Source organism: Canis lupus, chromosome 17 (genome assembly GCF_003254725.2).
Source record: "Canis lupus dingo isolate Sandy chromosome 17, ASM325472v2, whole genome shotgun sequence".
NCBI lineage: Eukaryota > Metazoa > Chordata > Mammalia > Carnivora > Canidae > Canis > Canis lupus.
This window is the reverse complement of record NC_064259.1, coordinates 36,423,692-36,447,513: the sequence shown is the minus strand read 5'-3', so window position 1 is coordinate 36,447,513 and position 23,822 is coordinate 36,423,692. Positions and strand designations below refer to the sequence as shown.

Below are 23,822 nucleotides of genomic sequence, written 5' to 3'. Positions count from 1 at the left end.
GGCTCTGGGCTCTAAGGTATCTTTGTCTGGCTGAGTGGCCTCCCTTTCATAACATGAGCTTCTTTCCTTTTCTCCAAACCTTGGAACCACAGCCCAAGGTGGATAAAAGAAGCAGAAGCTGCTACTATTGCAGGTCCAGGGGTACTGAGTGGAATGCCAGCACTGAGCAGCATCCTGGGCCCTGGAGGCCCTCCAAGCCATGGGAGGAGGACTGGGCAGGGGGGCAGTGCTACAGGAGGAAGAGTGTGGGTTGGCGAGCCCTATTTAATTCAACCCTGCCTTGGGTGTCAGGTGCCATCAATCTGCTCTACAATCCTGGGTGCCTGGAAAGGGAGAGCAGAAATGCCTTGGCCTGAGCATTGGAATAAGGGCAGGACTGAAGTGCCAGCCTGTCGGACCCACTGCCCTACTCTTTCTACTCTTCCTCAAACAACAAAATAGAGGAGTCAAGCGAGCTCTTTGAAGCTCAGCCTCAGAATTGGGAGGCCCAGGGGAGGATGCAAGAGTGAGGGTTAGCCCTGAACTCCTCTGTGTTCTTTGCTTCCCACCTGCAAAGCATATGTAGCCCAGGGAAGCAGCAACAAACAGAGGGGAGGATGCCCTTTGCCCAGGAGCTAAGGGTCTCCTTTCGACCTGTCTGCTGTGGGCTTTACTATCAAGTGGTCCCCCTGCAGTTGGAGGTAAGGCCTCCTTCAGGGGTGGGTCTGCAGTTTACAAGAAGGCTTTTGGAGCCCATATCCCTTCCCTTCCCCTGCAGTGCCCTGTGTCCCCCTCCAAGAGAAAGGGCTGTACCAGGACTGCCTCCCTTCCCCCATCCCCATCATTCTGGCTGCTATTTGAATCATGGCCTGGGCAGCTTCCCTGTCATCTAGTTTTTTGTTTGTTTGTTTGTTTATTTTATTTTATTTATTTTTTTTTTTTATGATAGTCACACAGAGAGAGAGAGAGGCAGAGACATAGGCAGAGGGAGAAGCAGGCTCCATGCACCGGGAGCCTGACGTGGGACTCGATCCCGGGTCTCCAGGATCGCGCCCTGGGCCAAAGGCAGGCGCCAAACCTTGCGCCACCCAGGGATCCCCCCTGTCATCTAGTTTAAGGGCTCTCCTTCTTTATCCCTAAGGCTGGCGGAGGCCAAACCCAGAACAAACAGAAACTTGTGACTTTAGTTTTTGTTTCATTTTATGTAAACATGAAGGTTTCTCAACTGATAAAGAAGTAGCAACAATACTTAATGAGAGAAGAATTTAAAACCTTTACTCTGAGATCACTTGACTCAATTGTCCCCAGATTGTAAATGGTAAACATTAACTTCCCTCGAGTGAATGCACACCACCACTTGAGAAAAGTGACACAGAAAAAAGGACCATTCATGGGATGAAACTGACTCCTGAACAGTCCCGTTTGTACCAACGGTAACAAAGCCCTGCTAGCAGAAACCAAGTAGCTGACGGGGATAGAATGGGCCTGGCAGGAGCTTTGGGAAGCAAGGGGAATGTATGGTCTGGCTGCTTCTGCATGGAGGGGTCACAGCTGTGGCATGGCAGCAGAAAAGAGAGAGTGCAGCAAAACCCCACTGACATGCCTGCACAGAGGGAAGAAACCAAAGTCAGGTATAAAACATGGTTGTTGGTAGATCAGATTTTCCACATGCCCCCAACGAGGCATAGGGTTGCCAGCTAAAAAACAAGACGTTCCAGTTACACTTGAATTTCAGATACGTAACAACTGTGCCAGTACACAGGGATATACTCAGTCAAATATACATCACAGTATCCATTTTAGCCCAAACCAGGGGCAGCCACAGTGCCAGGAGTCAATTCATTGTTGCCCTCCCACAGGCTGGCCTCCTGGGATGGGTCTGGAGGGGCAAACAGGGACCCTAGCAAGTCAAGCTATTCAACTTCTCTGAGCCCTGAGGGTGTAAAGGGGCTCAGACCTTTAAGCAACAATGATGATAATAACCAGGATCACTTCCCCACTTCCCCTGGTATTTTGTTTTTTTTTGGCTTAAGAAAAAAAAGCAGGGATGCCTGGGTGGCTCAGTCCCTCAGGGCATGATCCCAGGGGGCCCCACATCAGGCTGCCTGCTCTGTGCAGAGCCTGCTTCTCCCTCTCCCTGCAGCTCCCCCTGCCTCTGTATGTGCTCTCTGTCAAATAAATAAATAAATAATATCTTTAAAAGAAAAAAAGACAGAGCCTACCTGTGCCTTTCCCCCTTGTGCACACATTTCAGCAGTGAAGTCCCAAGGCCCTCATGAAATCCTTCAGCCTGTACCCCACTTTGTGACTTGGGCGTTTAACTTTTTCTTGGTAGAAGTCCTTTGCAAAAGAAGCTTCCCAAGCAGACGGCAACCCTTAAGTTTTTTCTGTAAAGGAACACCAATTCAGCCAGAAAAGAGTTCCAGAATCTGACTGTGATTCTTCATCATCATCTTCTAACTCTCCAGCATGCCTTCAAAACTAGCAGATATCAGACTCTCCAAGAAAGGTGTTAAATGGCTTTTTTTTTTTTTTTAACACCATGGCTACTTTTCACCCAAAGCTGCACCCAAGTTTATTGGTCAGGGGTGCACTTTGGGTATCAGGACTTAAAAAAACATATCTTCTCGCGATTCTAATGCATAGCCAGGGTTAGACCACCTGGTCTAGGGAATGAATCCAGTAGCCCAAATTGCCTTGGGTAAGGGAGCTCTTGAGAGTCCAGCCTTCCCCACCCAGAAGGCTCAGGTTCGAATGCCTGTGGTTTGGGAGCACGATAAGTGTAAGAACTCTGGAGTCAAAAAAGGAAGGTTTATCCCCACCCAGCTCAGCCACTCAGGCCAGAAGACCTTGTACAAGTCACTGGTCCAAGTGAGACTCAGTCTCCTTGTTTGTAAAGTAAGACACATAACACCTCCTTCTTTCAGAGATCATAGAATGCTGCACATAAAACTCCATGCAGTGCCTGGCATGTACAGACATGCAATAAATGGCACGTAAGATTTTCATAACAGAAACACCTCATCTGTCTTGTTTCAAAGGTGCAACTAGTCATGTCTGGACCATCAATGCTGAACATATGGGACCAATTATGCTGACTTAGACCATTCAACCTCTTGCAGTGAAATATGAATATATGTTTACTTAACTAAGGGTTTTCCTTCTCTTTCCCCTTTGGCAGCACATCAAGTGTTACAGAAACACTGAAAGAACACTTTCTGGCCAGAGTAGAGCAGTTTGCTCTGGGGTGTCTGGGGTTAGTTCTCCCCAAGGGCCAGATGTGGCTTTCCTGAGATCTAGGAGAGACTCTCAGTCCCCAAGTTTAATTCCTCCATCATATCACTCCCAACACATACATTTCAGCCCACCAATACCTGAATGCCTACTAATAAAAAGCCTTTATCGGGGCGCATGGATGGCTTAGTCAGCTGAGTGTCAGACTTTTGACTTTTGGCTAGGGTGGTGATCTGGGGGAGAGGGAGTGGGATGAGCCCCATGTTGGGCTCTGCAGAAGCTTGGAGTCTACTTGGGATTCTCTCTCTTCGTCTCCCCCTGCCCCTCCTCCCACTTGCACACACGTGTGCTCTCTCTCAAATAAATAAATAACATCTTTAAAAAAATAAAAAGCCATTCTTCTAAAGAAAAAATTACTTCCTTTTAAAATGTGTCTATTTCTGGAACATCAAACATCTAACAAGAATAGTTTGTCAGTCTTTTCTAAAGGCAGTGGGCTGTCCAAAAACAGATATACTTTTCCCTACACTTCCTACTGAGTACAATAAAAACAACAGAAACAAACATTAAACAAACAAACAACAACTACTCTGAAAAGTGGAGAGAAGGCATCTGAACTGGGGACTTCTGGATGCTAGGCACCATCATGATGAATTCCCTGGGTTTTCCTTCGGCTCCATATGTCTCAATTTGGAAATGTTACCAGGCAAAGACCACTACTAAAAAACAAAACAAACACCAACACAAAACCCCAACAAAAACCCATTTTTCCCCAAAAGACCAATAAAGGGAGAGTCCATCAAGACAAAAGGCTTTTAGACAATAAACTATTTTCCTCCAGGTAAACCACCCAGAAAAAAATATGGTCCCATCTCCACCCATGCCAGCAAAGGTCAAGTGGGGAGCTTAGACCTCCACCCTTATTGGGTTGAAAAGAGGTGCCACAACTATTCCATCGGGTGGTATCAGAGAGGTCCAAGTAGAAAGCTGGGCCTCACTGGATTATGTTAGTAAAAACCATGTGGGAAGCCTGGATTTCCACTCCTATCCGGCATTAACGAGGCATCCCTCCCCATCCCCACTAGGGTGGTATCAGAGAAGGCCCAGTAGAGAGTCGGGCTATTCACTGATGCCAGCAAGGCATCTCTCCTCTTCCCCTAGGATCAGTGGAGGTACAGTGGGGAACAGTTAGGAAGTAATAAGGCCCCTCCCAGATAGGAGGTATCAGTGCAAACCTAATGGACAGCCAGAACTCCCATCGCACCTCTGACCAGCAGTAGCTCACACTCAGATGACAATGGAGGCTGAAGGGAAAACAGAATTCTACCCCCAGCAGGCAGTGAAGAGGCAGCATAGTTCCCCAGCCAGCCAGAACAGTCGAGAGGAAACCCAGTATAATAAATGATAAAAAATAAGAGCCAGAGTCTCATAACACAATACCGCATAGGTCAGGTTTCAATAAAAAATTTGATCTCAAACTGAATGAAATACCAATACCGAGTGAAAAAGAATTATCTGAAAAAGGTTTTTTTGGGTTTTTTTTTTTAAGATTTGTATTTATTTATTCATGAAAGATATGGAGAAAGAGAGGCAGAGACACAGGCAGAGGGAGAAGCAGGAGTCCAATGTGGGACTAAATCCTGGATCCTGGGATCACAACCTGAGCCGAAGGCAGACACCCAACTGCTGAGCCACCCAGGTGTCCCTGAAAAAGGCTTTAAAAAATGAATCATAAAAATATTTCAATAAGCAAGTATGAACATGAAACACATGAAAAAATGGAAAGCCACAGCAAAGAAATATAAAGTCACAGTAAAGAAATCAAATATATAGATTTTTAAAAATGCAACTTTTTGAACTTTAAAATACAATAACCAAAATAAAAAACTCAATGGGTAGGCTCAATAACAGAAGGGAGGGGGCTTCTGTTAAAGAAGAAAAAAAAATAATCAGTGAATTGGAAGACAGAACCATAAAAAATTATCCAAACTGAACAACAGAGAGAAAAGAGACTAAGAAAAAAAATGAACAGATTCTGGAACCTATGGGACTATTACCAAAGATCTAACATTTGTATTAACAGAGTCCCAAAAGGAGAGAAGAAAGAAGAGAGCAAGAATGAAAAAGCAGGGATCCCTGGGTGGCGCAGCGGTTTGGTGCCTGCCTTTGGCTCAGGGCGCGATCCTGGAGACCCGGGATCGAATCCCACATCGGGCTCCTGGTGCATGGAGCCTGCTTCTCCCTCTGCCTGTGTCTCTGCCTCTCTCTCTCTCTCTGTGACTATCATAAATAAATAAAAATTAAAAAAAAAAAAGAATGAAAAAGCACTTGAAGAAATAACGCTGAAAACTTCCTAAGCCTGAGAAAAATATAAACTTACAAATCAAACATCTGAGTGAACCTAACGTAGGATAAACCCAAAAAATATCCACACCAAGATACATCATAGTCAAACTTCTGAATAGTAAAGACAAAGAAGACTTTTTTCAAAGCATTGAGAGAGAGAGATGATGCCTGACCTACAGGGGAAAAACAATCCAAATGGCAGTATACTTCACATCAGGAACCATGGAGGACAGAAGGAAGTGGCACATTGCATAAGTGCTAAAAGAAAAGAACTCTCAACTTAGAATTTGTCAGAAATGAGGGGAAACCAAAATATTCCAGATGAAAGAAAAGTAAGAATTTGTCATCAGCAGACATACTCTTAAAAAATAGCTAGAGAAAATTCTCTGAACAGAAGGAAAACAATAAAAGAAGGAAACCTGAATCATTGGAAGGGAGGGAAAAACACAGAAAGCAAAAATATTGGTTAATACAATAGACTTTCCTCCTCTTGAGTTTTCTAAATTATGCCTGATAGTTGAAGAAAAATTAGAACACCGTCAGCTATTCTGCTATAGTTCTATATATGAAGAAGAAATATTTAAGATAATTATGTTTTAAAGAGAGAAGTAAAGAAACTTAAAAGGAGATAGGGATTTTATAATTACCTTGAACTGGTGAAACAGCAATGCCTAATAATATCAATATCAATAATTATGTTAAATTTAAATGATCTAAGTATATTAAAAGGCCAAGATTGGCACAGTTGATTAAAAAATTACCCAGGGAAAATAAATAAATAAATAAATTAATTAATTAATTAATTACCCAGGGGTGCCGGGTGGCTCAGTCAGTTAAGCGTCTACCTTCAGCTTGGGTCATGATCTTAGGGTCCTGGGATAGAACCCTGCATTGGGCTCCCTGCTCGGTGGGGAGTTTGCTTCTCCCTTGCCCTCTGCCCCTCCTCTCCCAGCTTGTTCTCTCTCTGTCTCTCCCTCTCTAATAAATGGATAAAATTTTTTGAAAAACCACATTACTCAGCTGTCTGCTGTTTATAAGAAATCCATGGCAAGTATAATGATATAGGCAAGTTGAATGCAGAAGACAGAAAATGATACATCATGCAACCATTAATCAAAAGAAAGCAGGATAGCTACACTGATATCAGATAAAGTAGAATTCAAAGCAAAGAAAATTACCAGAGACAGAAAGGCAAATTATATAATGATAAAAGACTCAATCTACCAAGACATAGCAGTCTTAAATGAATGTGTACCAAAGCAAAGAGCTGCAAAATATGTGAAGCAAAAACTGATATAACTGAAAGGAGAAATAAATCAATACTGTAGTTGGAGATTTCACCATCTCTCTTTCTCTCCAGAGAAATGAGGCAAAAAATACAACTATAGAAGAACTTGGTGACACTGCCAATGGAAAGAATCTAGTCCACATTTATAGAACATTCCACCCAACAACACCAGAATCCACATTCTTTCCAAATGACGATGGGATATAAACCAAGATAAACTATACCCTGGGCCATAAAGCAACTCTCAAGAAATTTAAAAGAATTAAAATCACACAGTTTGTGTTCTTTGACCACAATGGAAATAATTAGAAATAACAGAAAAGTAACAGGAAATTCTCCAAATACTTGCAAACGAAACTTCTATATAATTTCTGGATCAAAGAGGATGTCTCAAGGGAAATAAAAATATATATATAGAACTGAATGAAAATGAAGATATATCAAAAGTTGTGTGACATAATACAGTGCTGAGGGGAAAATTTATTCAGTAACCTAAGCTCAGAACACAGACAAAGGAGAGCAAAACAAAAAATAATATATTTATAAGAAATGAAATTGCAAAAAAGAAAAGCAACAGAGAAAATCAGTGAAACAAAGAACTGGTTTAAAAAGACCAATGAAGGGGATCCCTGGGTGGCTCAGCGGTTTAGCACCTGCCTTTGGCCCGGGGCATGATCCTGGAGTCCCAGGATCGAGTCCCACGTCAGGCTCTCGGCATGGAGACTGCTTCTCCCTCCTCCTGTGTCTCTGTCTCTGTCTCTCTCTCTCTCTGTGTGTCTATAATAAATAAATAAATAAATAAATAAATAAATAAATAAATAAATCTTAAAAAAAAAACCAATGAAATTGACAAATCTCTAGCAAAGAAAAAAAGACACAAATCAGTAATATCAGGAATGAAACATGAAATATTACTATTCACTGTACAGATATCAAAAGGGTAATAATTAAATGCTATGAAGAACTCTACACACAATTTTGACAGTATAAAGGAAATGGACTAAATCCACGAAAGAAACAAACTACTACAATTCACCCAACATGAAACAGATAATTTGAATATACCTATAACTATAAAGAATATTAAATTCATAGTCTAAAAAATTCCCCCCAAAACAAATTACCAGGCCCAAATGGTTTCACTGGATAATTACACCAAATGCATAGTATCTTCCAGAAACTAGAAGAGGAGAGGACAAAAGCCAATATATTTTACAAAACTGGTGTTGTCCTGATACCAAATCTAGACAAACACAGTACAGAAAAAAAGTAGAGATCAATATCCTTCATGAATATAGATGCAAAAGCTCCTTAACAAAATATCAGCAAATGGAATTCAGAATATATAAAGAGAATTATATACCAAGATCAAGTGGAATTTATTCCATGGTAGAAAGTTTCAATATATGAAAATCAATCAATGTCATCGACCATATTAACAGGCTAAAGAAAAAAAAAAGTCATATAATCAGATCAATCATTTAACAAAGTCCAACAACCATCCACAGTTTTTAAGAAAATAGGAAGAGAAGAGAGCTTGCTCAACTTGAGCATCTACAAAAAACCAATAGCTATCATTTTATTTTGTGGTAAAAAAAAGTTCATTCTTTTCCTCTTAGATTAAAAACAAAGCAAAAATGTCTGCTTTCCCCATTCTTAATTTGTTTTTTTTTGGTTTAATTTAAAATTTTTTTTTTTTTTTTTTTATTTATGACAGTTACAGAGAGAGAGAGAGGCAGAGACACAGGCAGAGGGAGAAGCAGGCTCCATGCACCGGGAGCCTGATGCGGGACTCGATCCCGGGTCTCCAGGATCGCGCCCTGGGCCAAAGGCAGGCGCCAAACCCCTGCGCCACCCAGGGGTCCCCCTTAATTTGTTTTTAAGTAGATTCCATGCTCAGCATGGAACCCAACACAAGGCTTGAACTCACCACCCTGAAATCAAGCCCTGAGCTGAGATCAAGAGTTGGATGCTTAACCAACTGAGCCATCCAGGTGTTCCTGTATTCCCCAGTCTTAGTCAACATAGTACTCAAAGTTCTAGCCAAGAACTTTTCGGTAAAGCAAGAAAAAGAAATAAAAAAGCATCAGAAAGGAAGAAATAACAGTCACTATTTACAGATACGACAGTCTACATAGCAAATCCCACAGAATCCATAAAAAATATCCTTAGAACTAATAACTGATTTCATCAAGGTCACAGAATACAAGATAAATACACAAAAGTTATTTTATTTCTATATACTAAGTCATGAATATATAAACATCAAAATTAAAAATATAATACCATTTATAATCACTCCCAAATAATGAAATACTTAGGTAAAAATCTAACAAAGCACATACAGAACTCATATCCTGAAAACTACAAAGCACTGATAGGCGAAATAAAAGAAGATCTAAATAAATGGAGTATGAATCGATTCTCCTCAAAGTGATATACAGATTGTAGTATAATAAAAATACATTTAACTGGTCCTTGTCCCCAGTCCTGGCACAGAGCTCCTAAAATCCCCAGTATTGCCCCAGAGTGAGGGCAGCCTGGATGGCTCAGTGGTTTAGTGCCTGCCTTTAGCCCAGGGCGTGATCCTGGAGACCCGGGATCGAGTCCCACATCGGGCTCCCTGCATGGAGCCTGCTTCTCACTCTGCCTGTGTCTCTGCCTCTCACTCTCTGTGTCTCTCATGAATAAATAAAATCTTAAAAAAAAAAATTTCCTGAGTGAGAGCACCTTTGGAACATGTCTGAGTTCACGCTAATAAGATGACTTAGGTTGGGGCCACTGAATGCTTCAGGATGGAGCTGGTCATCAGAAAAACATGGGATTTAGAGGGTTAGAATATTCTGACCCACACCCAACCTCAAGGTAGGAGGGAGGGGCTGGAAATTGAGTTTAGTCACTAATGGCCAATGATTTAAAAACAATCATGCTCATCATGCTCATGTAATAAAACCCCATGTAAAAATCCCAAACAAGGTTTGGGGAGCTTCTGAGTTAGTAAACACATCAATGTGCTGGGAGGGTGGTACACCCAAAGAAGGCATGGAGGCTCTGAACCTCTTCCCCTACATATCTCTTTCATTTGGCTATTCCTGAGAGGTATCATTTATAATAAAGCTGTAATTGTAAGAATAGTGCTTTCCTGAGTTAAGCTGGTCTAGTGAACTACCAAACCTGAAGGGGAAAGGATGGCATGGGCACCCCTGAATTTGTGGTCAGCTGGACAGAAGTGTGGGTGGTCTGGACACTTGATTTGAGCTGGTGTGTGAAGTGCGTAGTGGTCTTATGAAATTGAACTCCTAACCTGTGAGGTCTACACTAACTCTAGGTAGTTAGTATTAGAACTGAATTGAATTGTAGATGCCCAGCTGAGGTCGGAGAATGGAGAATTTGCTGTTGTCGAAACTATATATTTGATGTCAGAGAAAAAGCACATACAGATTTAACATACAATTCCTAAAATACTAGGAAGATTTTTTTGTAGATAAAAACAATATACTTCTAAAATTTGTGTGGAAAAGCAAAGGATCTAGAATAGCTAAAACAATTTTGAAAAAAGAAGAATAAAATAGGAAGAATCAGTCTCCCCAGTTTTGAAACTTATTACATAGCACAATAATCAAACTGGATAGTATTGGCAGAGGTAGAGACAGATTGGAACAGAAGGGAACTAGAAACAGATCCACACTTTTTGGCAAAAGTCAAAAGCAATTCAATGAAGGAAAGATAGCTTTTTAAACAAATGATGCTAAAACAAGTGGATATTCAAAGACAAAAAAAATTAAACTTGACCTAAGTCTTACACTTTATTCAAAAATTAACTAAACATGGGTTACAGATATAAATATAAATGTAAAACTATAAAACTTTTAGGAAAAAAAGAAAATCTTCAAGATCTAGAGCTAGGCAGAGAGTCTTACACTTGCCACTGAAAAGTATGATTCATAAAAAGAAAATTTGATAGATTGAATTTCATCAAAACTAAAAATGTCTGCTTTACAAAAGACCCCATTAAGAAGGAAAAAACCCCAAAACCACAGACTTGGAGAAGTTATTTGCAAACCACCTATCTGACAAAGCACTAGTATCTAGATTATTAAAGAACCCTCAAAACTCAGTAAGAAACCAACAACCCAATTAGAAAAGGGTAAAAACATGAAGAAATGTTTCACCAAAGAGTATATATGGATGACAAATATGCACACGAAAATGTGTTCAACACCGTAAACCATCAGGGAAATTCAAATTAAAACCACAGTGTGGTATCACTTCATACCTGTCAGGATGGCTACGATGATCAACAGTGGTATCACCAAATGCTGTCAGGAATGCGTAATCTCAAGGGCCCACAAAGTAGAAAAGGAGGCAGAAGACCTAGTGTCAGTGTTAAAATGCCAGAAGGACACAATCCATGCTTGCTGGCTTTGAGGATGGAGAAAGGGGCCAGGAGTCAAGGACTATGGATGGCCTCTAAAGTTAGAAACGGCAACGACACAGACTCTCCCTACAAGTCGCAGAAAGGAAGGATGCCCCGCTGTCACCCTGATTGGATTTTTTAACGATTTTATTTATTTATTCATGAGAGAGAGAGAGGCAGAGACATAGGTGGAGGGAGAAGCAGACTCCCTGTGGGAAGCCCGATGTGGGACTTGATCCCAGGGCCATGACTGAGCCAAAGGCAGACACTCAGCCACTGAACCACTCAGGAGCCCTGTCACCCTGATTTAGCCCCAGTGAGACCCATGTCAGACTTCCGACTTACTGAACTGTAAGACAGGATATTTTGTTGTTTTGAGCAACTAAATTGGTGGTAATTTGTCATGGCAGCAAATGGAAAATACAGTATTATTCCATTTATATAGCATTTTTGAAATGACAAAGTTACAGAAATGGAAAACCGATTAGTGATTGCCAGGGGTTAAGGAGGTGAGAGGGCAGAGGGATAGGAGTAGGCTCTGAAAGGGCACCATGAGGGAATCCTGTGTTGGTGGAGTGTATCCAAGTCAGTATCTGGCTGCCATACTGTACTACAGTTTCCTAAGATATTACCCTTTGGCGGAAACTAGGGGAAAGATACACAGGGGCTTCTCCATATTATTTATTAGAAACAGCATGAGAATCTAAAATTATCTCAAAAGTGTTATCTTAGGGCAGCCCGGGTGGCTCAGCGGTTTAGCGCCGCCTTCAGCCCAGGGCGTGATCCTGGAGACCTGGGATCGAGTCCCACATCGGGCTCCCTGCATGGAGCCTGCTTCTCCCTCTGCCTCTGTGTCTCTGCCTCTGTGTGTGTGTGTGTGTGTGTGTGTGTGTGTGTGTGTGTGTGTTCTCATGAATAAATAAATAAGTCTTTTTTTTTTTAAGTGTTATTTTAAAAATCCAACTATGTTTAAGGCAAAAGCCATAGCATCTGTATTATTTGCCTGCGCTCACACTCTGCCAGCCTTTCTACCTGCACGATCTTCTCTGATCCTAGGCAGGGAGTATCATTGCCCCTAGTTCTAGTGAGGAGCCTGAGGCTCACAGGTGCTAAGCAACTTGCACAGATCATCACAGGCGGGAAGGGGTGAAGGGACTCCTCCCAGTCACACTTACCCTCACCTCTCCAGTCACATTCAGGCCCCAGCTCCTAAGCCTCTACTTGAGGTTAGTTCTGAGGGCTGGGCAGAACGGGGCTCCAGTGTGCTTTGTGTCAGGCAAAGGGCGGGTGGGACATTCAGGGGGGCGGCTCTGGGTGGTGAGCCTGGAAGGCCAGTGGGTGCTGCTTAGATGGTCTAGCCTGCTTTGCAGACTGCCTACAACCAGTCCTGAGCAGCATTACCAGACCTATCTAGAGTATACTTGAGGGATGCCTCAGTTGAGATCTTACATGGCAATAATGTACCTAGAGGATGTACAGTATGAATGCTTTTCTCTAATGTCAGTTTGGCAATTTTTGATGAGGATGAAATTGCAATACAACCTATAACTTAGCATTTCTACCCTTAAAGACTCATACATGTCTACCCACAGTCAGACACACATGCAAGTTGATGGCCATCTTAACTTGAGTAGTGGTTTTGACACCTAGTTGTCAAAACTCATCAAACTCGACACTTAAAATCTGTGCATTTTATTATAGCAAATAAATCTCTATAAGGGAAAGATTACAAACAAGAATGCTCATGGCAATGATGTGGGAAACAAAGGCAAAAGAAAAAATATTTCCTCACTACTTACAGCCTACTGACAAGTCCTTAAAACAAGCAGAGGGACCTTCCTCAGGGAGCTCAGCTGCCTGATGTTGACGCTTTGGCAAAAGGCAATCTTGGCTTGACATTGTCCTGACTCCCCCAGGATCCTGTGAGTCTACTTTATGAAAATTCCTTTGGAAACTTCTTTGTCTCTACCCCAAGATATATGTTGTCAGTCATCCTGCAAGCATACCACCCACTGACATACATCCGAAGGGTCTCATGACTGAGGTTTTCAGTAAACAGTAATACATGACCCTTTCCTAACAATAGCTAGCCTCCTTAAGGTCCTGGAAACCTAGTTTCCAAAATACCTGGGAGGCCTGTGCTGTCCCTAACCCCCTCCCAACTTGAAAGTGCACAATCAATTACTCCTCATGATTCCAGTGCAGCTCTTTCTGCTCCCAGGTCCCATCCTCATACTTTAATAAAACCACCTTTTTTCACTAAAGATGTCTCAAGAATTCTTTCTCAACTGTACTGCAAACCTCAACATTTCTACACCAGCAAAACTGTCTGTAACAGAAAAATTTAGAAAACTCTAAGTGCCCAATAAAAGGAGACCAGATAAATAAGCTACAGTACATCCACGTATTTGCCTATGAAGATAAATAAACTAGGGCAACACGGTTCAACCCAGACGAGCCTAGCAAACTTAACACAGAATGAGAGAACAAGCTGAAAGCAAACACACTATTTACATAAAATTTTATCACATGTGTATAGCAGCAGCTGTAGCACCCTGCTCAATGCTCAGTCCCCCTTTTCCTACAAATGATCTCCTGATCAGGGAGCAACCTGCCTTGTTACCACATTTGATTGGTCACTCTTCCCTGCAGCTTGGGATTGATGAAGTTTTGGAATATAGGTAAGGTCTGGAGCCAACAACCAAGAAAGAATTCTTGAGATGTCTTTGGTGCAAAATGGAGGTTTTATTAAAGTACGGGGACAGGACCCATGGGCAGGAAGAGTGGCTGCCCCAGACCTGTGAGGGGTGGCTGATTATATACCTGGGAGTTGGGAGGGGTTTGAGGATAGTGTACTCGCTAAGGAATTTTGGAAACAAGGTTTCCAGGACCTTGAGGGGGCTAGGTATTGTTGGGAAAGGTCACTTATTACCGTCTAATAAAACCTGAGTCATGACCCTTCAGATGTGTATCGGTGGGCCATGTGCTTGGAGGATGATTGCCAACACATATCTTGGGGGGTTAGAGATAAAGGGAAATGTCTAAAGGAATATGTTAAAGTAGACTTACCAGATCCTGGGGGCCGGGCTAAGATTGCCTTCTGCCCTTAGCAAAGCATGAACATCGAAGGAGTTGAGTCTGTAGAGGAATGTCACTCTCCCTGTTTCAAGGACTTGCCAATGTGCTATCCCAAGCTCGTACCTTGTCCTCAGCTAGCCCTGTGTTCCCCCATCAGTATGGCCAGGGGAACCCAAGCAGAAGAATCAGACACATTGCATTGGTAGAGTGTAACAAGAGATGTGCACGGAATGACTCAGACTCCTGCTGGTCAGGGCTGTACCCTAAACATTGGTTCCATAGGTCCTAGGTGGGGCCTGGGCTTCTGTATTTTGAAAAAGCTTCCTAGCATACTTTTTCCTTGGCCTCCTAGCCACCATGCTTAGGAGATTTACATCCTATAACTCACATTATAAAATATTGTGATTGTAATATAAAATTACATCATATATGAATAGACTTTTAAAAATGATAAAATTCCCCCTGAATGCTGGGATTTCTGCTGTGCACCCTGGGAGACGTGCTCTGCTCTGCCCAGCCCAGAAAGACTACATAAGCATCCCCAGGTCTTCCAGAATCCAAGAGTCCATGCTCCCCGCAGATTGGACAGTAAGAAGCCATAATTTGTTTGGGCAGGTCTCAAAAACACACATTTGTGTAGCTGGAAGGGCTATTTCATGGAGGCACAAACGGCCCAGGCGGCAGGGAACGGCAGCTGCCCACAGTAAAGAACCCACTGGCATGACTCATTTTTAAGAAAGATGCTGTAGTGCCTCTGGCTTATTTCTAGGCTGATGCCTGAGGACACCCACAGCCAGAGTCTGGTGCATAGCTGGGAGGCTCACACTCGAGCTAAGGGAGTGTGTCTGGAACTGCAGTGAGAAAGCGTTCCATCATGCATCTCCCCTTCAGACAGAATCTGTTTTCTGCCCAGAAGGTACCCCAGAATCACCTATCCACCCTTCCATCTGATCGGTGGGGATCTGGAGTTTCAGAAAGGTGGAACATCATATCCCAGGTATCCCTGCAAGTTAATACCTAAGCTGGGATGAGAACTTATATCTCTGGACTCCCAAAGTGGTTATATTTTTCAACTAATGCTTAAGATGCAATGCTAAAATCTAATGAGCTTCCTCTTTTCCTTGCTCCAAAACTTTCAAAGAACATTGTTTTCATCAACAAATCTTCAAATCCTGAGCCAGAATTGTAAAAAGGCTTAAGGGCTGGTTTCACTTCCTGTGTGGAGGCAGCCTGCCATGGACTGCAACAAGTGGAAAACCAGCCCCCAAAACAGGCGGCACTTGGGATCCCATGAATATTTATCACCTCACTGTGCATTCACTAAGCAGGGCAGGGATAGAAAACAACTTTCAGCAAGTTTGAGTCCATGTTCTAATATTCTCCATTAAGACAGCTTGTTCTGACTTGTAAAAAAAAAAAAAATCATTTTCAAAAACCATAATGAGGCCAGTCTACTGTTAGTAGCTTGAACAAGCCCTAAAGCTTAAAATAGCAAAACAATCGCTTCTCCAAGATAAACAAGGCTTTCCTTTGTGTGTCTAATGAGAGGCAAGAACACAGCTAAAGCAGATTCTAAGATGTTTACTGTTCTGAATGCTGAGGTAACTGGAGCTCCCCCGGCCCCCGCCCCCAGAAGAGCAGATCATACAAAAAGGGATCTGTCCCAGAGCATTTGCCTGATTGTCAAATGCCAACCTGAGATCTAGGTCCTACGGGTGGGCCCCCTCCTGAGCAAGCTACGGTAAGGTGCTAACACCATGATGATCAGATCTGGCTAGGGCTCTGGCTCACCCCACAGACGCCAGACAGTATCTTTGAAGGAAGAGATTGAAAAATATCCAGAAGACACCATTAATGACTGGGTATAAGGAGACATAGGAGCATAGAATTTGCTTCCATGAAAGTCTATAAATTGAGAAGAAATGAAATGGGTTTTCTCCAAGCATAAGTCTCTCAAACATTCTTAGTTTTTGGTATAAAATTTCTGTAAGATCTTGGTCCAAACAAAAAGTCAACATCTGTCCCCTCTGTCTCTTTCTCTGTCCTGCTCTGCTCCTCCTCAATTATCCCCAAGACTCATGGAAAATCCATTTTACCATTAAGTGAAAGAACTGAGCAAGTTTCTCTATGAAATGTATATAAGAAATAATCAAACTTTCTTCATTTATTACTTTAAGGCACCATGAACTGGGGCGCATGGGTGGCTCAGTCATTAGGAGTCTGCCTTTGGCTCAGTCATGATCCCAAGGGTCCTGGGATCGAGTCTTTCATTGGGTTCCTTGCTCAGCAGGGAGTCTTCTCCTTCTGATCTGTGTGCTCTCACTCTCTCTCTCTCTCTCTCAAATAAATAAATAAAATCTTCAAAAAATAAAAAATAAAACACCAGGAACTAAGGAGGTGACCTGGATGAGGCAGTGTAGGGCTTCCCTAGCAGGTCACACCCGCTGGATCCTGCAGCCTGACAGAGGCCCTGAGAATGGGAACAGCAACACTGCTAAGAAGGCAGGCTGTCTAGCTGCTCCACGTGCCGCTGCAGCCAAGCTGAGAGGTCTCACAAGACTGAGGAAGACCTGGGCCTTGCTGGGGTTAAAAATCTTTATAGGGGCACCTGGATGGCTCAGTTGGTTAAGTGTCTCCCTTCAGCTCAGGTCATGAGCCCAAGGTCCTGAAATAGAGTTCTGCAGGGAGCCTACTTCTCTCTTTACCTCTGCCTGCCACTCTCCTGCTTGTGCTCTCTCTGTCAAATAAGTAAATAAAATCTTTTTCTTTTAAGATTTTATTTATTTATTCATGAGACACACACAGGGAGAGGCAGAGACATAGGCAGAGGGAGAAGCAGGCTCCCTCCGGGGAGCCTGATGCAGAACTCAAACCCAGGACCCTGGGATCATGCCCTGAGCTGAAGGAAAACACTCAACTACTGAGCCACCCAGGCACCCAATAAATAAAATCGTAATAAATAAATAAATAAATAAATAAATAAATAAATAAACAGCAAAAAAGAATCTTTTATACAATTCAATAGCTACAATTCAGCCAAAGAAAACTGAGGCCTGCGAGGGAGAAGGTGCCCGACTGGCAGGTGCTGGCAGTACTTCTGCTCTCCAAGAGGAGCCCACAGATCCTAATGAAATTTTCAACCGCTGACTGGCTGCATTTTCAGCCTTCAGCTGGAGGCAGAAGGACTAGAAGAGGGGTAAACAGACAGAATAAGTTACTTCTCAATCTGAGGTTAGCAAATGGGAGTTTGTAGGAGGCAGAGGAGCCAGAGGGCTTTCCTCAGGGTACCTGGGCGCTGGTCCATACCTGTCACCCAATAGGAAGTGCCTAGGAGCCAGGAGTACATCTGGAGCTCCTCGTAGTTCCATTTGCTCAAGGACCACCCACACATGGACACACTCACACACGTACACAGTTAATCTAAGAAACAAAGCCTCATTTTGTATCCACTGCAGCCAGAATGCTTCACTTGGAAAACAGAGTTTTAGCAGATAAAAAGGAAAGGGATTATCTGGATGTTTACATTTAAAACCAACCAAACCAAAACAAATGCAAAAATAAAAACAAACCACACCCACTTTGGAGTAGCATTATGTGGGAAAAGTTGAGCAGGAATTGGACTTCATTTTTATACCTTCCTGAGAGGCACATGACGGGAAGCTATTCCTGTACTATGTTAAGTCGGAACTCAATAAGTGAAGGAAGCAGGGCAGGGGGAGGGGTGGGGAGTGGCAGCAGGGCAGGCCCTGCGTCCTCAGATAGGCTACAAGTGACAGGCATGGGTTTTGCAAGCAGTACTAGGAACAAAGCCCTAAAGAGCAATGACAAGGACCTGGACGCTCTAGGTCTCTAGGACGACAAGCACAGCTCCTTCCCTAAACTGCTCTGACCGGTGGAGGGTGGCCCACAGCTCTGTTTTTATATTTCAGGTCGCAACTTAGGTACATTTCAGAGAGTAAAGAAGAAGCTTTCCCCGCAACACCTTTTGTCTAGGAAAAAAAACATTACCCCGGATTTTGAGTTCAGAAGAATGGAGGCAAAGCATCGGCAGTGATGGCTAATATTTTTGGAGCATTTACCATGTGTCCTTAGCTCATTGCATCCTCCTGCCGGTTCTGTGACTAGGGAAGAGACCCACGGTACCAGACAGGAAACTGAGGTCTTGAGTTACCCACAGCCCCCAGGGCTCCCCAGGAGCCCGCCAGGTAGGACATGAAGCCAGGCTGGCTGCCTACCCAGTCTGCCTGTTAACATTTTCATACCAGTCCCAAGAATCTCATGTGGTGAACCTGCTTTTTCCCGGTTTTTTAATAATCATTAACCTCCTGCTGAGACTCATACCAACCCAGAGCCATGGGCTTTCGGTTAGGATTAAACTAGTGACACCATGTGCAACAATGTGCATGGAACTAGTGGGTATTATGCTAAGTGAAATTAGTCAATCAGAGAAAGACAATTATCCTATGATCTCACTGATATGTAGAATTAAAGAACAAAATAGAGATCATAGGGGAAGAGAGGAAAAATAAAACGACGAAAATCAGAGTGGGAGACAAGCCATAAGAAACTCTTAATCATGGGAAACAAACTGAGGGTTACTGGAGGGGAGGAAGATGGGGGGGTTCAGGGTAACTGGGTGATGGGCATTAAGGAGGGTATATGATGTAATGAGCCCTGGGTGTTATATAAGACTGATAAATCACTGACCTCTACCTCTGAAATCAATAATACATTATATGTTAACTAATTGATTTTAAAATTTTAAAAACACACACAAGAAAAGAAAATCATATATATATATTTTTTTAAGTAGGCGCCTGACTGGCTGAGTCTTAAGGTTAAACTTCTGCCTTCAGCTCGGGTCATGATCCCAGGGTTCTGGGATAGAGCCTTGCATTGGGCTCTCTGCTCAGGGAGGAGCCTGCTTCTCCCTCTGCCTGCTTCTCCCTACTTGTGCTCTCTGGCGTGCTCTCTCTCTGTTAAATAAATAAATCTTAAAAAAAAAAAAATTAAACTAGTGAAAATGGGCCAAAGTCAAGGCACTCAGGGTTACAAGCCGGATATCAGGCAACCTGCCTCTGGGAAGGAGCTGCTAACACTATTTTTAACGTGAAAAATCAGTTTTTGACTTCCCACCCACCCTAGAATAGTTAAGAATAGTTAAGAAAATATAAAATGTCAACATTGCTATATTGGATTAATATAGCCCAAAAGTCTACTTTCGATGTCCTAAGTTACCTAGTAATACAATCACTTTGGCATCACAGCAAAATATAAGATTATTTTTTATCAACGAAGCCCCAAGCACAAGGGCATGGGGAGCTTCTGCATTCCGTTTCTGGGTGAGCCAGCAAGAGCAGAGTAGCAGGAGGAGCGGTGAGATCTACAGAGGCTTGGTCCTTTAGTACACTCCACAAATACTCACTGAGCTTCTGAAATGGGTGAAGCACTGTGCCATCTCACCATCAGGTAGTGAAAAGTGTTATCAGTAATTTAAATTCAGTGGGAAGTGTGTGTATGTGTGTGTAACTCTGGTTGAGGTGGGAGTGAGGGAAGGCCTCCTCTAGGACATCTGAGCTAAAACCCAAGGAGCCAGCATGCAGAGATCTTGGGGAAAAGATTCCAGCCAGACGGAACATCCACTGCAAAAGTGCTAGAGAGACACTTGTGGCTGGAGCAGTGTGAACATTAGAACAAATGGAAATGGGGCAAAGGGAGTGGGAGGCTCTTCACACCCTTGCAAACCATGGGAGGAATGGGGAGCTGCTAGAGAATTTTAAACAAGGGGACAACACAGTCCAATTCATCTTCACGATTTCATTCTGGCGATTATGCAGTAAGCAGCGGTTACACATATGCGTTCATTTGCAGGTGGGGAGGAGCAATGTCCTGGCTCAGCTTTTCTACTCAGCAGCATGTTCCTGAGTCAGGGCATCTAAAGATTCAACTTGTTCAAAACCAGCTCTGACTGGTAACTCACTGGCCCTGCTCTTCAGATTATCTGGAAATTATTTCTAAAAATCAAATTGAAAAACATAATTATTGTGAATTTTAAACATATCTGTGTTCCAGTCATCACTTTGAAAAAAAAGCAGATCAGAATGCCTTTATAAAGTATTTATTTTTAAAGTGTGCCCTGCGTACTTCCAAAAAGCATTTGAGGCCATTGTCATCAAGCCTGTAAACAACAGGACAACTTAAAGTTCTCTCCAGGAGAATGTTTACAATATATTATAACGCGGGTTAAGGCATCAGCTTGGGAGGGAAATGCTAACGTTGAAGGGTTTTAAAAGCCTAATTTGTTCAAAGGATTGAGTTTAGCTGCACGTACTGCTTCATCACGGGTTAGATCCTTCACTTCTATCCATTTTCGTATTTCTCCTCCTCTATTCTCTCCCTGGCCCTCTTGAGATCCACCCTTTGCCTGGTTTCGCTGCTCACTGGCTCCCCCATCCAGAGACTGAGCAGAAAGGACGGATTGGAAAGCTTGATGCCCTTGGTTCAGCATTTTCAGTTCTCTGTGTGTGTGTGTTTGTGGGATGGTATTTGTGTGTCCACATCTGTGTATATGTATTCGGCAGGGGTGGGAGGAGTCCCTAGGTTAAAGTGATATGTAAATTTTAATTATTTATCCATTCCTCTCCATTGTATACACACACATCCCTCACTGTGTCCCTCTTTCTCTTTCCCTCTCTAAAATTTTAAAACTGGACAAAAAGTCTAATTTCCATTTTTAGTCTCTACCCATAGCATTCTTACTTCTGTTCTAATTCTGCCAGTGAGAATCCCATCCTTTAAGCTTTCAAAAGGTAAGATATAACATTGTCAGACACCTTACTGGTAAATTCAAGATAAAAAGCAAAAGGTAGGGTACCTGGGTGGCTCATTCAGTTAAGGAGTTGACTCTCAATTTTGGCTCAGGTCTATGATTTCAGGGTCCTGAGATGGAGCCCTGCATCAGGGTGGGTATGGAGGCTGCTTAAGATTCTCTCCTCGGGGCACCTGGGTGGACCAATTGGTTAAGCATCTGCCTTGGGTTCAGGTCATGATCCTGGAGTCCTAAAATTGAGTACCACATCAGGCTTCCTGCTGAGTGGGGAGTCTGCTGCTTTCTCTGACCCTCCCTCCTTCCATGTTCTCTCTCTCAAATAAATAAATAAAATCTTAAAAAAAAAAAAAATTCTCTCTCCTTCTCCCTCTGCCCTCCCCCTAGCTCACTCTCTAAAAAAAAAAAAAGTAAAAAGTAGAAGAAAAACTAGAAAAATTTTTCATTCTTCCTGCTGGGTGGGTTTTAGCAGAACTTTTATTATTGATTATTTGACTAAAGCTAATTGCTGCAAAAGGCTTTTGATTATGGTTTTTAAAAATTTTGGAGAAACACACCATTTAAAAATATCTCAGAAGCATCAAAACTATCGTTTCTGTTGCTTTTCCCATAATTTTCACCACATTCACTACCCTCCAAGACTATTTATGGTCAGTCTTCACTAGTAGCAAAATAGAACAGATTTGCAGCAGATTATGAAAAATAAATCTGGCAGAAATGCCAAGGAATTCTTTAGGGTTTGGTGGGGGTGGAGAACAGAACTGTTTAACTTCTTTGATTGGTTTTGGCTTTTGATGTTTGCTTCAAATTGCTATGTGCCCCCAAATTATAAATTGCATATGCAACTTAATGTGTGCTGCTTAGGAATTTTTTATTTGAGTGACTAAGCTTTCAAAGGAAATCCTCAAAGGAAAACATTAAAAAAAAAAAGAAAAATATTTTAAGTAAATTGCTTAACTATAAATTGAACTTTCCAGGTATTCTTAACAAATATCTGTGACTGTAATTAGGTAAACGCTATTCAGCCATGTTTATGATCAAAAGAGATAAAAACAAAACAAAACAAAACACATGCTGAATGGAAATAGAAAACTTTTAACTAAGGAAAAATGCCAGGGATGTGTTTATTCAAAATACCCCTCCCCCACACACACCAATTTATTTTTCTTTTTGGCAACACCTGGTGAAGCTTCTCCCAGCTTCCTCAAGAAATGCAACAGCGACCAAACTTTTACCTTGTGAATCACTTAGCCTCCAAACAGGCTGTTGATGCAGAAAGGAAGCCGCCTTGCCTAGCGCCTATCAGTCTAGAACTTTATTGGAATGTAACAGAATCGGGACAAACCTAGCAGCAATAACAAGGGTTAAAAGAATGCTTCCCTTTGTCCAAGGTCCCCACACCCAGGGGATCCCTACAAAGAGGTGCTAACATTGCCCTTAAGGACCCAGGGGGAGCAGACAGGGGGGCAGATCCCCGTCTTCGGTCGATCGCAGCACCAGGAATGTGACCCCCACTCCCCAGCTTGCTGGTCCCCCGGCACCGGTCCCTCGGGAGATGGGGCCCGAGGCTCCCAGAACTACTGCCCAGAGCCGGGGTCCAACCAAGCAACGATGTCTAGAGGAAAGTTTTCAGCGCCTTCCGGACCAGACCTGCGACAAAATTCCTCTGGATCGAAAACTTCGGGACCTGCAGCGGGCGGAGCTCGATCTCCTCCTCTGCGGTAAAGGGGAGCTCTCGGCGCCCACCCCTGCGGGTCTTCACCGGGACGCGCACCCACGACCCATCCCGGGCGCCCCGTCGGCGGCTGGTGGGGGCGCCTGCGCTGCACGCCCTGGCACCGCGGCGCGCGCGGAGGTGTTTGCAAACGTGCCCGGACGCCCGGCGCGCCCCCGCGGGCGCGCACCGTCCCCGGAGCTCCGAGGCGCGAGCCCCCGGCCCCATCGCCACTCACCTCGCGTCCCGAGCGCGCGGACGAAGAACCACAGCAGGAGCGGCAGCAGGGCCCGCCCCATTCCGGGGCCGCGGGTCTGGAAACTCTCTCCGATCGACGGCAGATGGACGTCCCAAACCTGCCCAGTCCCGGGTCGAGCGCGCCAGCGTGGTGGCCCCGGGCCGGCCTCCGGGCAGCTAGCGCCCAAGTGGCGGCGCCAAGCCGCGGGCAGGAGGCGCCTAGGGCTGGAAGGGGCGGGCCGGGGGCCGAGTCCGAGCGGACCCGAGCCAGTTGGGGTGGGGAGGGGGCGGGAAGGACGGTGGGGAGGCGGGCCGCCAAGGGGAAGGAAGGGGACTGGGCTGGACGGCAGGGGCGGGGAGGGGCGGGGAGGGGCGGGCCCTGGGCAGAGCCCGAGCGGCCCGGGATGGGGGGCGGGGGTGGAGAGAAAAGGGGGGGGGCCGGAGGGGAGGAGGAGAAAGAGCCCCAGCCTGTGCGCCCGCCGGGAGCCCGACACGTGTGGGTGGGAGAGACACAGAGAGGGAGAAAGTTGGAGGGAAGTGGAGGGCTTCCGAGGCCTCCGTCAGGCCCAAGAGGAGGGTCCAGCACCTTGAAGCCGCAGCGATCCCCAAATCCAGACGTACACGACACAGAAAACCCTGGCAGCAACGTTCCCAGAGGCGAAGGCCACCGTGGCACCGCTTCCCGCCGAGCGCCCCCTGGGTA

General features: G+C 43.9%; 1 protein-coding gene across 1 annotated transcript in view; it reads right to left on the bottom strand.

Annotated features, from left to right (window-relative positions):
* The window catches only part of MERTK (MER proto-oncogene, tyrosine kinase), a 111,274-nt gene extending 87,884 nt beyond the window's left edge, over positions 1-23,390 (bottom strand). Inside the window, exon 1 of the mRNA XM_025453956.3 lies at positions 23,121-23,390. Coding sequence (XP_025309741.3) covers positions 23,121-23,181 — 61 coding nt within the window. The 5' untranslated portion in view covers positions 23,182-23,390. The remainder of the gene's footprint in view (positions 1-23,120) is intronic.
* Between the last annotated feature and the right edge of the window lie 432 nt (positions 23,391-23,822).